At 39.5% G+C, this 14,645-nt stretch overlaps 2 protein-coding genes across 5 annotated transcripts in view; one reads left to right on the forward strand and one right to left on the reverse strand.

Annotated features, from left to right (window-relative positions):
* Window positions 1-14,645, forward strand: part of Asb14 (ankyrin repeat and SOCS box containing 14) — a 33,161-nt gene that overhangs the window by 17,459 nt on the left and 1,057 nt on the right. The window contains exon 11 of one of the 3 annotated variants that reach the window (XM_076544100.1): window positions 381-679. The exons of 1 other annotated variant lie outside the window; for it this stretch is intronic. The gene's annotated coding sequence lies outside the window, so the exon portion shown is untranslated. Of the gene's footprint in view, window positions 1-380; window positions 680-1,656; window positions 1,793-14,645 lie in introns of those variants that run through there. One more of the 3 variants, XM_042284477.2, reaches the window with a different exon arrangement.
* Appl1 (adaptor protein, phosphotyrosine interacting with PH domain and leucine zipper 1) overlaps window positions 5,128-14,645 on the reverse strand; it is a 48,883-nt gene continuing 39,365 nt past the window's right edge. For both annotated transcript variants that reach the window (XM_076544098.1, XM_076544097.1), the window contains exons 17-22: window positions 12,879-13,053; window positions 12,746-12,782; window positions 12,015-12,161; window positions 10,785-10,835; window positions 10,286-10,375; window positions 5,128-8,599 (exon numbers count right to left, since the gene is read on the reverse strand). In XM_076544098.1, the coding sequence (XP_076400213.1) occupies window positions 8,453-8,599; window positions 10,286-10,375; window positions 10,785-10,835; window positions 12,015-12,161; window positions 12,746-12,782; window positions 12,879-13,053 (647 nt within the window). In that variant the 3' untranslated portion in view covers window positions 5,128-8,452. The remainder of the gene's footprint in view (window positions 8,600-10,285; window positions 10,376-10,784; window positions 10,836-12,014; window positions 12,162-12,745; window positions 12,783-12,878; window positions 13,054-14,645) is intronic.

Below are 14,645 nucleotides of genomic sequence, written 5' to 3' on the forward strand. Positions count from 1 at the left end.
AGGCATCTGAGGGTGGGGTAGGAGACTCATCACTGTCTAACCCAGCTGGAGACTCTGCACGCTACAGTACTGAGCTGGCAGGCAAAATGTGCCCCTGATGTGATGGGCTAACCAACTGCTCTCTGATTGGATTTGAGACTCACCCCACAATAAGGAATTCATGCCTAGTACTATATACCTGGTTTGTTTTTGTTTTTGTTTTGGGGGAATGTTGGTGTTGGTGGTGTTTTTAAAGCCCCAGATTGCAGAGGTCATAAGCCCTAGGAAGGATCCTACTGATATTTTGCTAAATTAACTTGTTCTCAAACTGCCTCTTAAATACATTATATTCATACATTAGTTATCTCAGCCTTGATCAGAGATGTTTCTTTTTTCGGTAGGTGTCAATTAAGGTAAAGACTTGTAACTGGTGAAAATGCTAATAACAACCAACTACTGAGTGCTCAGCCTTAAACAAAACAGTCATAATATCCCCCTCTGGGGCTCAAAGGACACGGCAGAAGAAGGAACAGAAAAACTGTTAAGAGTCTGGGGCTGGAGAGATGGCTCAGAGGTTAAGAGCACCGACTGCTCTTCCAGAGGTCCTGAGTTCAATTCCCAGCAACCACATGGTGGCTCATAACCATCTGTAATGAGATCTGGCGCCCTTTTCTGTATACATAATAAATAAATAAATCTTAAAAAAAAAAAGAGGTTAAATTCATCTATTAAAAAAAAAACTGTTAAGAGTCAGAGAGAGGATGCTATGAAATGCTGTACATGGTCATCGTGATCTCATCATCTCACAGAAACTTTGGGCCCGCCAGCATTCCATTGTGGTGCCAAAGGGGAAAAGCGCTTACCACATCAGCCTGATGACTGGAATTTGACCCCCAGAGCCCAGTGGTAGGAGAAAAATAACTCTAACAAGTTGTACTCTGATCTCCACATAAGCGCACGCGCGCGCGCACACACACACACACACACACACACACACACACACACACACACACACTTCTCTCTCTAAATGAATAAAACAAATTTTAAAAAAACCCATCATGGATCAGGGAGGGCTCATGAGGCCCCACCACTCCTCAAGGAGCTACTGGTAATTAACAGCTGCTGAGGGAAAGGAGAGTAGCTTTCTCCAGTGGTTTAACCCTGGGAAGTTGTCCATCCTCCAGTAAGTTACTTACTTGTTACATTTGCACTGCCCTGTCTTCATACTCACGCAAGCAACTCTAATTACTAGTGAGTCAAATAAATAATAAAAGTAGAAGGGGAACTTATTAAGGGGAAGAAGGGGCTCAGCAGGAATGGAAGGGGGATAAGAGGAGGTGATGGGGTAAATATAATCAAAATATATACATGTGTGATTGCCAAAAATAAATTTCAAATTTTTAAAGTAGCTTTGAATATAGTTTCTCAACACATGGCTAGAACTGAAAGGTAATTAAAAATCAAAACCAAAACCTCAGGCAAGTGCAGTGGCACATGCCTGTAATCTAAACTGTTCAGGAAGTGAGGTGGGAGGGCCTCAAATTCAAAGCCATTTTAGGCTACTAGGCTTGCCTCGGGAGCCAGCAGATTTCAGGTAACTGAAACACACCCAGTTCTAACTGTGTACTGGTCTTACAGTAAGTGTATGAATCAATGTCTTTGCACTCAAAATAACAGGTGACACTTCCGACGGTTGTTTTCTCTCATTTCTGCTAACCTGGAACTCATAGAGATCCACCTGCATCTGCCTCTTGGAAGGTAAGATTAAAAGTGTGCACAACCATACCTGGCCATGACTTTTGTAATCTTTTGACAGAAAATATGTCTTCTGATTCAACTGAGCAGAAGAACCCCATTACATGACCTAGAAACTAGCAGCCCATGTGCTCAAATGCCAGTCAGCTGACATTTCTTTATAGTCAAGTACACAGACAGGGTCATTTAGAACTCTGAATTGAAATTCTATCACTGATGGGAAAAACATTTGCTGAGGCCTCTGCAAGTGGCACATTAAGCTGCGTGGTGGATTTAGCCTTTGCTAGTACAAAACAAAAAGAGGTTTCTGGGCTACACGCTGCTTGGATAAAAGCACAGACCCATGATGGCTCCCAGAGCTGGCGGAAAACGTACCACCGCCATGTTGGGAAGCTGAAGTGGGCGGAGCCAGCAGCCACAGCACCATTTCAGGCTTAAAAGGCTGCAGTTTAAAGCAATAGGCTCAAGGTAATATAAAAAATAAGCCACATAAAGATGGCTATCACACAGAGAATCTGGATTATGTTCTCTTTGATATTTGTAGCTGAAGAAAAACATTTGATTGCAAAAGCTGTTGAGTTATGCCAAAATGTATATTTTAAAGGTACCTTGACTTCAAAATTTAGATGTAAGGATATGTTGCTTTGGAAAAGAGGCTCTGCTTTTGTCTCTACAGAAAGCCAGAGGCTATGGATTTGTTCCAGATTAAGATACATCAGGTTAGGGCCGGGCGTGGTGGCGCACGCCTTTAATCCCAGCACTCGGGAGGCAGAGGCAGGCGGATCTTTGTGAGTTCGAGGCCAGCCTGGGCTACCAAGTGAGCTCCAGGAAAGGCGCAAAGCTACACAGAGAAACCCTGTCTCGAAAAAACCAAAAAAAAAAAAAGATACATCAGGTTTGACCAGCCAAGACCACCTGAAAGGTCTCCGATGACACCATGGCCCAGATGATCCAACATCCAGAATCATTTCAAGGCAACTGGCTCAGACGATACGGTCTCACGGACTACTCCATGATCCTAAAATTTTCTTTGTGTCCCCATAAGATACAGCGCCCCCCTCCAGCAGGAAGTAGTAAGAGAAGCTACGCCCAAATTCCCAAATATACCAAGCTGACTTTGGAGATGTGTAAAAGTTAAAACCTTCCTTTTAAAAAAAAGAAAGGGGAAGTGCTGTGGGACGGTCTGTATGTCAAATTGCTCTGATTGGTCAATAAATAAAACACTGATTGGCCAGTGGCCAGGCAGGAAGTAGGTGGGACAAGGAGAGAGGAGAATTCTGGGAAGTGGAAGGCTGACGCGGAGAGACACTGCCAGCTGCCGCCATGACCAGCAGTATGTGAAGACGCCGGTAAGCCACCAGCCACGTGGCAAGGTATAGATTTATAGAAATGGGTTCATTTAAGCTATAAGGACAGTTAGCAAGAAGCCTGCCACAGCCATACATTTGTATGCAATATAAGTCTCTGTGTTTACTTGGTTGGGTCTGAGCGGCTGTGGGACTGGAGAGTGACAAAGATTTGTCCTGACTGTGGGCAAGGCAGGAAAACTCTAGCTACAATTTGCCATCTTTCTGAAAATTCCTGGTTATGTCTCACCACGTACTGATTAATGTGATCCCTAGCAGAGGAATTTAAATGGTTTTCGAATCAATGAACTTACGGTTTTTGCACTAAATACAGGCTGGTACTGAACAGAGAAAGGGCTCACTACCAACAGAAGATGCCTATTTAAATTTTTATTTCTATACTATATTACATGTAAAGAATATTTTTAAATACATTTTAATTATATTTAAATTTTTATAATTAAAAATATTTTTAATTATTAATTTTTATTCTTATGCTACACTGCATATAAGTAAAAGATACTTAAACTTTTTAAAGCCAGGCAGAGGTGGCACATGCCTTTAATCCCAGCATTCAATAGGAAGAGGCAGGCAGATCTCTGTGAGTTCGAGGCCAGCCTGGGCTACAGAGTGAGTTCAGGAAAGGCGCAAAAAGCTACACAGAGAAACTATGTCTCGAAAAACAAAACAAAATAAACCAACTTTTTATTCCTATATATAGTGTTCTGTATGAGAAAGGTGAGGAAAAGTACAGGTGTTCATTAAGCCAGGTTTTGTCTTGTTCATATGGCACCTCAGAGAGGTAAGACGATACATTCCGTTTCACTGCAGCCCAGTCAGCCATCACATTGAAGTTTCCATATTCAGTCTTAGTATTTTCAGCATTAACATAGTCCATTTTAGTGCAACTCAAGCTCTTTGATTTCTTTTTCTTTTCTCTTTCTCTCTCTCTCTCTCCTCTCTCCTCTCTCTCTCTCTCTCTCTCTCTCTCTCTCTCTCTCTCTCTCTCTCTCTCTCTCTCTCTCTCTCTGTGTGTCTCTCTTTCTTTTTTTCATTCTTTGGGTTTTCCAAGACAGGGTTTCTCTGTGTAGCCCTGGCTGTGCTGGAACTCCCTCTGTAGCCCAGGCTGGCCTCGAACTTACAGAGATCCGCCTGCCTCTGCCTCATGAGTGCTGGCATTAAAGGCGTGCACCGCCGCCACCGCCGCCACCACCACCTGGCCAGCTCTTTGATTTATGATATAAGGATCCATAGCTACATTAGCTACTTGAGTAAACACAGACATTATTTTTACACTAAAATTTTCCCAATATTAGTGAACTTGAAATGTTTGCTTAGGTCACATATGCAATTAGTTAAGTTATAAAATTCTAGTTAATTTCATCCACTCCCTTGACCTACAAGTACATATACATTTTTGTAAAACTCAAAACAAATTAGAATATAAACTCTCAGCAGAAGAAAAGAGCTTGCCAAGTGCTATAATAAACTACAAAGAGCACATGGAATAAATAACACTAGTATTAAAACTGCAGGTCCAAGCTACTTAAGCAGGAGCAAACAATAACCTGCCTTTATAACCAGAGGAATTTCTTCAAGTAGAATAACAGCACAAAGCATGTATCATAACTTACTAGAATCGTTAATTATTGAAGTCTCTTTCCTTTGCTATAAAAAAAGTTAAACTTTTCTTGATAAGTGATTTTTTTCCCCTATTTTGGCTGTTATGGGGCCAAACTGTTACAAAGGATTAAAAGAAACCAGTATTTGTCTTCTTATTTTTAATTATATGTGTGTACTGTGTCTGTGGGGGCAGTGCATGTGAGCACAAGCCCATGGATGTCAGAAGGAAGTATCAGATCCACTGAAACTGAAGTTGCAGGAAATGTGAGCCATCTGATATGGATGCTGGGAACTGAACTCAGGTCTCTGAAGAGGAACATGTGCTCTTGACTGCTGAGCTATCTCTCCAGGCCCAGACTGAAAATATCCGAAATTACTTGGAGAAATAAAATTCAGAGTAACTATCAAATATTTCATACATAAAGTCTGTATAAAAATCATGGACTTTATTATACATTTAAAAAATTCAACATATTTCTTGAAGCCTTGTCAGCAAATACCTATTTTGACAAATGGAAAAATAAGTTCTCTGCCCCACAACTATACCATGATCACAAATCCAATTCTAAGAGAGATGCTGCATGATTTTTAATTGTACACTGCACAGTTGGTTATTATCATCAGTGAAATAAGAGTTAATCAATTTACTTACATTACAAAAATCACAAAATATACAAAGCAGTCTTGCACATTAATTATCATTTAATCCCCAGTATTCATATCAACTGAAGTCAATTACTTACAAGTGCAGCCAGACTGATTAAAAGTTCAGCATGGTTCTAGTTTCAAATCTTTTTTGTTATTAATGTAGAATAAAAATCTCATCAAAGAGAAATAACTCAAACTTGCTAAAAACAAGATGAAAAGCTTGTTTGAGACATACACTGGTGTGTTTAATATTTAAAGTATGATCTGAATGCTCAGGCTTGTTATCAAATAATATTCTCATTTCATTCAGATACCAGAAGATTTTGTAATATACTAGCTTTCAGGGTCTGCCAATATTGTCAGTTCAAATTGTAAATAGTGTGGTTCCTGTAGTAAGTGGTGAACGTTCACCACACAAAATCATGTGACCTACAATGTTATGTATATCCTACTATCATTTTCTCAAAAAATAATGGCAACTTCCTCATCCGAACACTGTGGAGCTAGGAATTCTTTTGAAATTAAACACCAAGTAACCTTTAAATACAGGGCAAAAACAAGATTAGCTTCAGGGACTCTGTTCAAAGGGACAGTTTTAGTCTCTAGTGAGTTTATAGCAAGTCTCTAGCAAGGATACAGAAATAAGCGATTTTCTATTGAATTTATTACTACAGTTATGCAAGTACTGTCAATATAAGTAACAGAATGCACAACAGAATTAGGTAGGCTAAATTTCATTTGTTTTTTAAAGAAATATTAATTTCTAAAAAGCTGGGAGAGATTTTGGAGGACAGTACAACAGCCCAAGATCAGCACTAATGTTTAGGAAGAAGCTCACAGGCAGCCTTCCTCAAGCAGGAGAGCTGATTAAAGCTGATGTGCAGAATCCCATACAGTTTAATAGCAACAGAACTGGAGTCATCCGAACTGTTCAACCCCCTCAGGACGTGTCCTGGGCATTGGAACACATTCTGGTCTGACCTGTGGACATGACAGCAACTGTGGGAATTCCTATGAAACGTGACTTAAAAAGAATTAGAAAACCCTCACCCCTAGCCTGAATTTTTATCCAAATAGCAGCATTTTGCTACCATGCAAAGCAGCAGCAAGTAAAACTGTCTCCTGATGGTGAGCACTCTTACTATAAAACAACATATTTCCCCTGAAGTACGCAGGACATCTTATATCAAGAAAAAACTTCATGAAACTGAAAACTTGGGATGGGGATGCAGCTCAGTGGTAGAGGACTTATTTAGCATGTGTGAGAGACTGGGTTTGATCCCCAGCACTGCCAAAATCAAACAGACAACAAAAACAAAACAAATAAAACCAACAACAAAAACCAGAAACCTTACCAACCTCCATAAAGTCTTAAAAGCAAGACTTGCCACAACTAATCAAGTACTGACCACAGCAATTTCTAGGTTAACAAGAAGGAAACACTAATGTGAAAGCATTCCCTTTAGTAAGTACAAAATATACTTTTAGCCAAATGTACTCCATAAATTGCTACTAATTAACTGTATGTTTAGGCAATATAAGACTTTAAAGTATATTAAATAACCATTACTTCCATTTGGCACATGGATAAAAACAATATCATGATCATATATATATATATATATACACATATATAGATTTGTATGTATATGTTATCTCATTACTACAGAAAACTGTTCTTAATGAGTGTGAATCTGAGCTATATTCTGATACCTAAAACAGAAGCCACTTCTAATACAGAACTAAGAGAAAATTACTTGTGAAATTGGTGGTTAACCTCTTGAAAATCTATAAATGTATGACTATGTAAAATACTTTAGTCAATATATTTAACCTTATACATATGTATATATACACTTTTCCATGTAGAACACATGAAAACAAAATCTACAAACAGATTAAAATCTGAGTGAAGAAAGAGTTTTGACAGAAGATAAACTGCAGGGACATGTCAACCTTGGTAGCAAGTTAACTCCTTCCTTGGTCCTATACTATATGAGGAGTTCAATTCCTTTTCAGTCTTTCACGGAATTAGACCTGTGACTCATTTGAAAAGTAAAAGTATTTACAATAATTAGTACAAATTATTCTATATTCATAAATTAGTTATTTGCCTTTGTGGATATAAAGTGGCAATTCAATTCATTATCAAAATGTGGGATTATGAAAATACTGGGATTATCAGTCTGAAATTTAAAAGATTATGTTCTCTAAACCAAACTGCACATTTTTATTCTAAGCAGTAAACATAATTGTTATAGAACACCTTTTGAGAAGTCACTTATTATTAATAAAAATTATTTCACAATACAGAAAATACAATGTATCACTCTACAACACTCCCTTTACATGTCAATTCTAGTATAAAATGTTTGAACAACAACAACAAAATCTTTCAATAAACTCTAACCCTCACTGCTCTGCAGCAATAATGAAAGTCCCAACCTGAGAACTGAGAGGACAGTGACAAATACCAAGGACTGTGTCAACACCAACAAGACACTTGAGTCTCTTTCCTACTGCCATGACAGAGTTCATCAGAGACGGGGGCAAGACCAGAAAATGCCCTGAAATCAACAGCACCATCTGCCACTGTTCTGTGATTTCATACAAATCCTACTGCATACTTAATATTGTTAGAATATTTGCAAACTTGTAGAATGCTCCACAGAACGGATTTTAAGCTCATTCGGCTGAACACTCTCTCACTACCAACAAGATATTCCTACAGAAAGGGAGAGAGCACACACACGAATGTCAGAATCTGAAGAATAAATAATTTCTTATGGAGACAGCCAATTACAATGCAAGATAAAAAGTGTTCACAATTTGAAAGAAAAATATCTTGAGCAAGTGTGATTCCTCAGCAATCTACTACAGGAAGTAAGCAGGTCTTATTTAGGTAGGCGGAATTTGATGATAATGCGCAGTATTTTATTTTTAAGGATATGCTCAATATAACCTGTTATCATGCTTAGTCTTTTGTAAATTAAGCTGAAACAAGCAAATATAAAGCTTAGTCTCCTCCTTGATCTTTCAACATGGTTACCTTGTGCCACATTCCAGGGGAAGGGGAAATCAATCAAAAAGCAAAAACAAGTTTATGCTTCCGATTCTCTTTTTTTCCCTTCTTCTCCCAAATCACTCTCCTCCGATTGGCTACTGCTAAGGACAACAACCTGGCCCTCACTACCAGCCTGGTTTGGTCTACTGGAAGCAGCTATCAACCGACTCTGTTCTTCCAAGTCCTGGTGGAAAGATAAAAAAGAAAGGAAGTTAACTGTCAGCAGTCAAATGGAGAACTAGTTTTCTGTGCACTCGTACTATGCTCGAGAGCCACTCCAAGCCTGTCACATGCACGGTTCTGGCAATCCGATGAGAAGAAGACTATATATATTCAACAAATCAGACACCAGGGTGAATTTTGGCATCATATGAATAATTCCATAAAAGCAAACATGCAAAAAAAAGTCTGCTATTTTATCCTCCCTTTCTTGTTCTACGGCTAATGTTCTGAATATCCTCATATCTCACTGTACACCACGCAAGTAATCCCCCAGTCAGGAAGCTCCACCGCCGTCCACACCCGTGCCCTGCTCCTCTCCAGCTGTCACCTGCCCTCAGGCAAACTGTACTGCTGTGTTGTCTCTGCCATCTTCTCTTCTCAGGCACCTGTGTCCGACTCACTTCAGTTCTCACTGGTCTCTTCGCATGTGTCCTCCCCAGTGACTTTCTCTCCCGTTTTCCTACCATCAACACCACCAGACTTAACAGGATCCTACAATCTCATGGATCGCCTAATCAAGTTTTAGCTCTGAAAACTGTGTACTTTTTCTTTTTTTTTTTTTTTTTGATTTTTTGAGACAGGGTTTCTCTGTGTAGCTTTGCGCCTTTCCTGGGACTCACTTGGTAGCCCAGGCTGGCCTCGAACTCACAGAGATCCGCCTGCCTCTGCCTCCCGAGTGCTGGGATTAAAGGCATGTGCCACCACCGCCCGGCGTTTTTATCTTTTTTTTTTTAACTGTGTACTTTTAATTATCCTTTTGTAGGTTTGACCCTTAGTACCACAAATAAATAAATAAATAAATAAATAAATAAATAAATAAGGAAGTAAGTAATTGAGTAAATAAAAAAATAGATGGATGAATGAATGTGCTGTAGGGGAATGGAGGAAGCTCTGAGTGAACATGTTATCGACAGGAGCACAGCCTTGTCAAGGACTATACAGTGTCTCAAGTCCATGGGAACTGGCAAAGCTGCCTTCTGGTCTATGCTGACAGTGTGTACAAAAACTAGCAACCACAGCTTCCTCTTCCCTCCTGCTACCTCAGGAATGATTCCAACCTCAGATTGCTCCCTGTAGAGCTCTACAGACTGCTCCCCCTCCACAAGACCTAGACATAAGAAACTGAGTTCTGGGCTGTTGTACGGCAGTGGGTGCCACTCCATCAGAACGAACACCCATCCCAGCTTGTCTATGCACCTTCCTGTCTTCAGTGTCCGTCCTTTCCTCATGCCTTGTCACCCCAGTCTGGTTGCCAGGACCAACCTGTGCTGAACACTGTGTGCATGCGTGTGTATGCGTGTGTATGCGTGTGTGTGTGTGTGTGTGTGTGTGTATGCATGTACATATATGAATATGACACTCGTGCTGATTCTTAAAATAAGTATTTACCCTTTCACAGTCAATGTGGCTTTCAGCAGGACAATTAAGTCTATTGGTATACAAAAATTCTGGCATGTTTCTTTAACAGAAAGTTATATTTCATGGCAGCTACTATGCAATTCAGATGTCAACCCTTTTCTGCTATGCACTGAATCATCTGGTTATGAGGTGGCTGAACAAGCAGAAATGGACTTTCACTTGGAAACTAAAATCTAAAAGTCACAGGGCTGAATTAAACATCACCAATACCACGTAAAGGAACAGATACCTTCTCGATCTGTTTTTGTTTGCTGAGTTCTTTCTGTTGTTTCTCTTTTACTCTCTCTATTTCTTTTTGTTTTTCTGATGCCCTACGATCCTAAAAGGGGGTGGGTAAATAAAACAAACATGTTAAATAGGAAGTAACTTTAAACTTTGCACATTTCAATTAATACGAGCTTTGTAACTTTTTAGTACTTTTATATATGGCACATCAATAGTTTTTCCAGACAGGGTTTCTCTATGTAGCCCTGGCTGTCCTGGATCTCACTCTGTAGACCAGGCTGTCCTCGAACTCAGAGATCCACCTGCCCCTGCCTCCCAAGTGCTGGTGTTAAAGATGTACACCATCACCACCTGGCTCCAGATTCTAAATGATATCTGAACAATAGCACCCACTGTTAATCTTGTTTTGCAAAACAACTGTATTTACTTGCTAGTATGAAAGAGCTTTCATTACCCTGCTTTAGCTTAGACACCCTTGGAAATTAAGTGGCTCTGACTCTTACCAGTTCAGCATGCAGTGCTATCTGTTTTGCCAATCCAACAGAATCACAAATCTAAAAGGATAAAAAAGGAAGACCTCAGATACTTTTCTATTACACTAAAAATTTCAAGTACCCAAATGGATGACATAACTAGTTTTATAATAATTCAAGATAACATACTAGTTAAATAAGAATTTATTTAAAAATATTTCAACCAAAAAAAAAATGTCAGCATGTTTTCTTCAGAATCTTCTGAGGAAACTTCTCCTGCTGGCTTTTCCCTCCATCATGTGCCCATCCTACTTCTCATGGTATCAAACTCATTACTGATAGAGACTAGCACAGAGATCTACAACTGGTCAAAATATAGAACACAAGTGGCCGTAGGGTGCTCAGGCCCAACGGATACATCTGCAGCACAACCCCGACACCCAAGGCTCAGAGAAATGCATGGAAGAGAGTTGAAAAGACTGTAAGAGCCAGCAGACCAGAACATCTGCTTCGTGTCTTCTAGACATGACACAGAAGATGGATCCATGAAATCTCGACAATATGGCTCCCTAAACAAGACCTGAAAATTGACAACAACTGACATGCTGATGTAAATGGAGGAAATTTTACAAGGCCCGACCCCTAGATGAAGAGCTACAGGCAACCAATGGCTGCTGAGAGAGGAAGACCCTGTTTTGTCCAGGGATGAGACCCAAGAGGCTATCCAATTCTAAGTGGTCAGCCCCAAACACATGCATATAAAAGCAATACTAAATGGACTCAGTAAGGTTTATACATACATACACACACCAATAATAATAATTAAAATTATGAATTTTCAAGGGGGGGACAAACAAAGCAGGAGTTGGAAAGCGGAAAGGGAGGAGAGGAAATGATGTAAACACAGTACTCATATATGAAGTTCTCAAAAATAGAAAAAGCTTAAAATTTGAAAACATCACTACTGAAATAGTAAGTCATGCAAAGAATGAGGGATTGAGGTGACGATCCTGATGTAAAATGACTATGGGATATATTCTATTCCTAGGATAAGTTCATGAGGCAAGAAGACTGAGCCAGCTCTCGACAGTACAGAACCTGACAGGCTCCATCACCAGCACTCCTCTCTCCAGAGCAGCATGCTTTCATCAAGCAGCTCAGCTGGACTAGGCACAACCTGAGAGCTTTCTCCAGAAAGTTTAGGTTAAACTGTGACTCTGATAGGTGCTTTACAAAATAAACATTCTGAAAGCCAGGTACCTTCTCCCCCTCATTGTTTGATTCAAATATATAGCAGACTGACGACAAATTACTTTCACTTCTTCCGCCTGACGTCCGGAGAACAAATCCAAAGAGTCGTTTATTTTCCTGGTGTGTAGCATACAAAACTACACACGGTAATGGAAACTGCCACGGAAACACCACAAATAAACATGAGATCTTACATTACAGCAGCATTTAGATGATAAACTCTGATGCTAAATTCTAAAAATATTGTAAATAGAATTTTAAAGACAAATTTTCAATAGAATAATAATCTAGGAACAAATAATACCATATTTGGTGTAGATATTACCAAAGAGATTATTAAATACTGAGTTATATTCAATGACATATTTACCAATACAAATTTAACTACAAAAATGATCTACTTAGTAAATAATTAAATGAAAACATACACTTGTACCTACAAAGAAATACAGAATTATAAAATAAACTCAATTATGTTCATGTCTTGATTCCTACTGCTAACTTCTTTGGCATATAAACTCTCTAGAGATAAAAACTACCAATTGCATCAAAATGTGTTGAATCTTTAAGTTGAAGAGTGCTGAGTAATTTTTTGGAGCTGGTTCTATATGTAACTACAGCCTAAAGACCAATCTAAATTGATACTGTCATACTAGAACACATAGGACTAGGTTATTATCAAACTATAAAATGAATACACGAACAAAAGATACTTAAAACTTTAATCACATATAACTCACTGTGAGCCTTGTAACTTGGGTCTGTGGATCAATTAACCTATAATAATTAAAAATTTGGAAAACAATTTTTTAATTAGGCTGAATTAAAAATTCATTTTTCCTGTAAGTTTGTTTGGAGAGGGTTACTACTTACTTCAAACAGTCGCATGTGACTAATAAATGTGATTCTGTCATACGAAAGATGTTATGGATGGCCCGAGCAGCTAATATCTGGCGCATTGTTTCATAAACGACATCTGGATGGTCATCTGACTTTACCTCCATAGAACCAAGGAATCGGACAATAAATAACTGATGGAGAATAGAATCTGTAACAGAATATGGTACATTATGGCTAAGGGATTCTTTTGGTTTTGCAGCACAGGTTGTCCTTAAACTCACAATTCTCCTGCTTTAGCATCCTGGATGCTGGTTCTACAAGCATGTGCTAGTCTATTTAAATATTTATGTGTTTTTAAACCCCATAGTTCTTTTCCAAAAGAATATACTGCATGGTTTTCGATTTTTCCAGTGAAAAATAAAGCCTAAAGGAGGGATTTATAATAACCTACAGTGTTCAAGCTATAGGAAAATTAAGGTCTCAATTTCAATCAGCAAAATACAATGTTATAGTGATATGGTTTGTGGTGGTGTGAATGAAAATGGCCCCCAAAGGCTCACAGGGAATGGCATTATTGGAGGTGTAGCCTTGTTGTAGTACTGTGGCTTTGTTGGAGGAAATGTATCACTGGGGGATAAGCTTTGATGTTTCAGAAGCTCAAGCCAGATCCAGTGGCTCACTCTCTCTTCCTGCTGCCTGCCAATACAGATTTAGAACTCTAGGCTCCTTCTCCAGCACCATGTCTGCCTGCATGCTGCCATGCTTACTGCCATGATGACAACAGACTAAACCTATAAACCGGCCCCAATTAAATGTTTTCCTTTATAAGAGTAGCCATGGTCATGGTGTCTCCTCATAGCAATAGAACCCCTAAGACATGGTTCTAAATAAAAAGAATTCTTTGTACTATTCCTATAACTTTACTGTAAGTTTAAAATTAAAGAAAAATAGCTGCAGCCGGGCATGGTGGTGGCGCACGCCTTTAATCCCAGCACTCGAGAAGCAGAGGCAGGTGAATTTCTGTGAGTTCCAGGCCAGCCTGGTCTACAGAGCAAGTTCCAGGACAACCAGGGCTCTGTGACACAGAGACACCCTGCCTCGACACCACCCCCCTCAGAAAAAAAAAGAAAGAAAGAAAAGAAAAGAAAATAGCTGCTGGGGCTAGGGATGATGGCTCAGTGTGTCACGTGTAAATATTTGCTGCATAAGCATGAGGACTTGAGTTCAGATGCCCAGCACCCACATAGAAGCTGGCTGCGAGAGCAGGTGAGACAGTAGGTGTCTGTAACCTCAGGGCTCAGGGTCACAGGGGAGGGACACAGAGAGGGAAATGCTGGCTGGCAAGCTCCAGATTTAGTGAGGGACCATGTCTCAAAAAATAGGTGAAAAAGGATAGAGGGAGATACCCAATGTGGACCTTTGGCCTACACAAGCACAAACACATGCATGTGCACGTGTTCTTGTACGTACACGTACACACGTACGTACGTGTACATACACACACACACACACACACACACACACACACACCAAACATAAAACAACCCAACACACTGGCACAGGAGACCACTTCCTAAATATAATACCATTAGCACAGACACTGAGAGCAACAATTAATAAATGGGACCTCCTGAAGCTGAGAAGCTTCTGTAAGGCAAAGGACACGGTCAACAAGACAAAACAGTAGCCTACAGAATGGGAAAAAATCCTCACCAACCCCACATTTGACAGAGGGATTGATCTCTAAAATATATAAATAACTCAAGAAATTAGACATCAAAATACCAAATAATCCAATTT

Source organism: Peromyscus maniculatus, chromosome 9, assembly GCF_049852395.1.
Source record: "Peromyscus maniculatus bairdii isolate BWxNUB_F1_BW_parent chromosome 9, HU_Pman_BW_mat_3.1, whole genome shotgun sequence".
Lineage (NCBI taxonomy): Eukaryota > Metazoa > Chordata > Mammalia > Rodentia > Cricetidae > Peromyscus > Peromyscus maniculatus.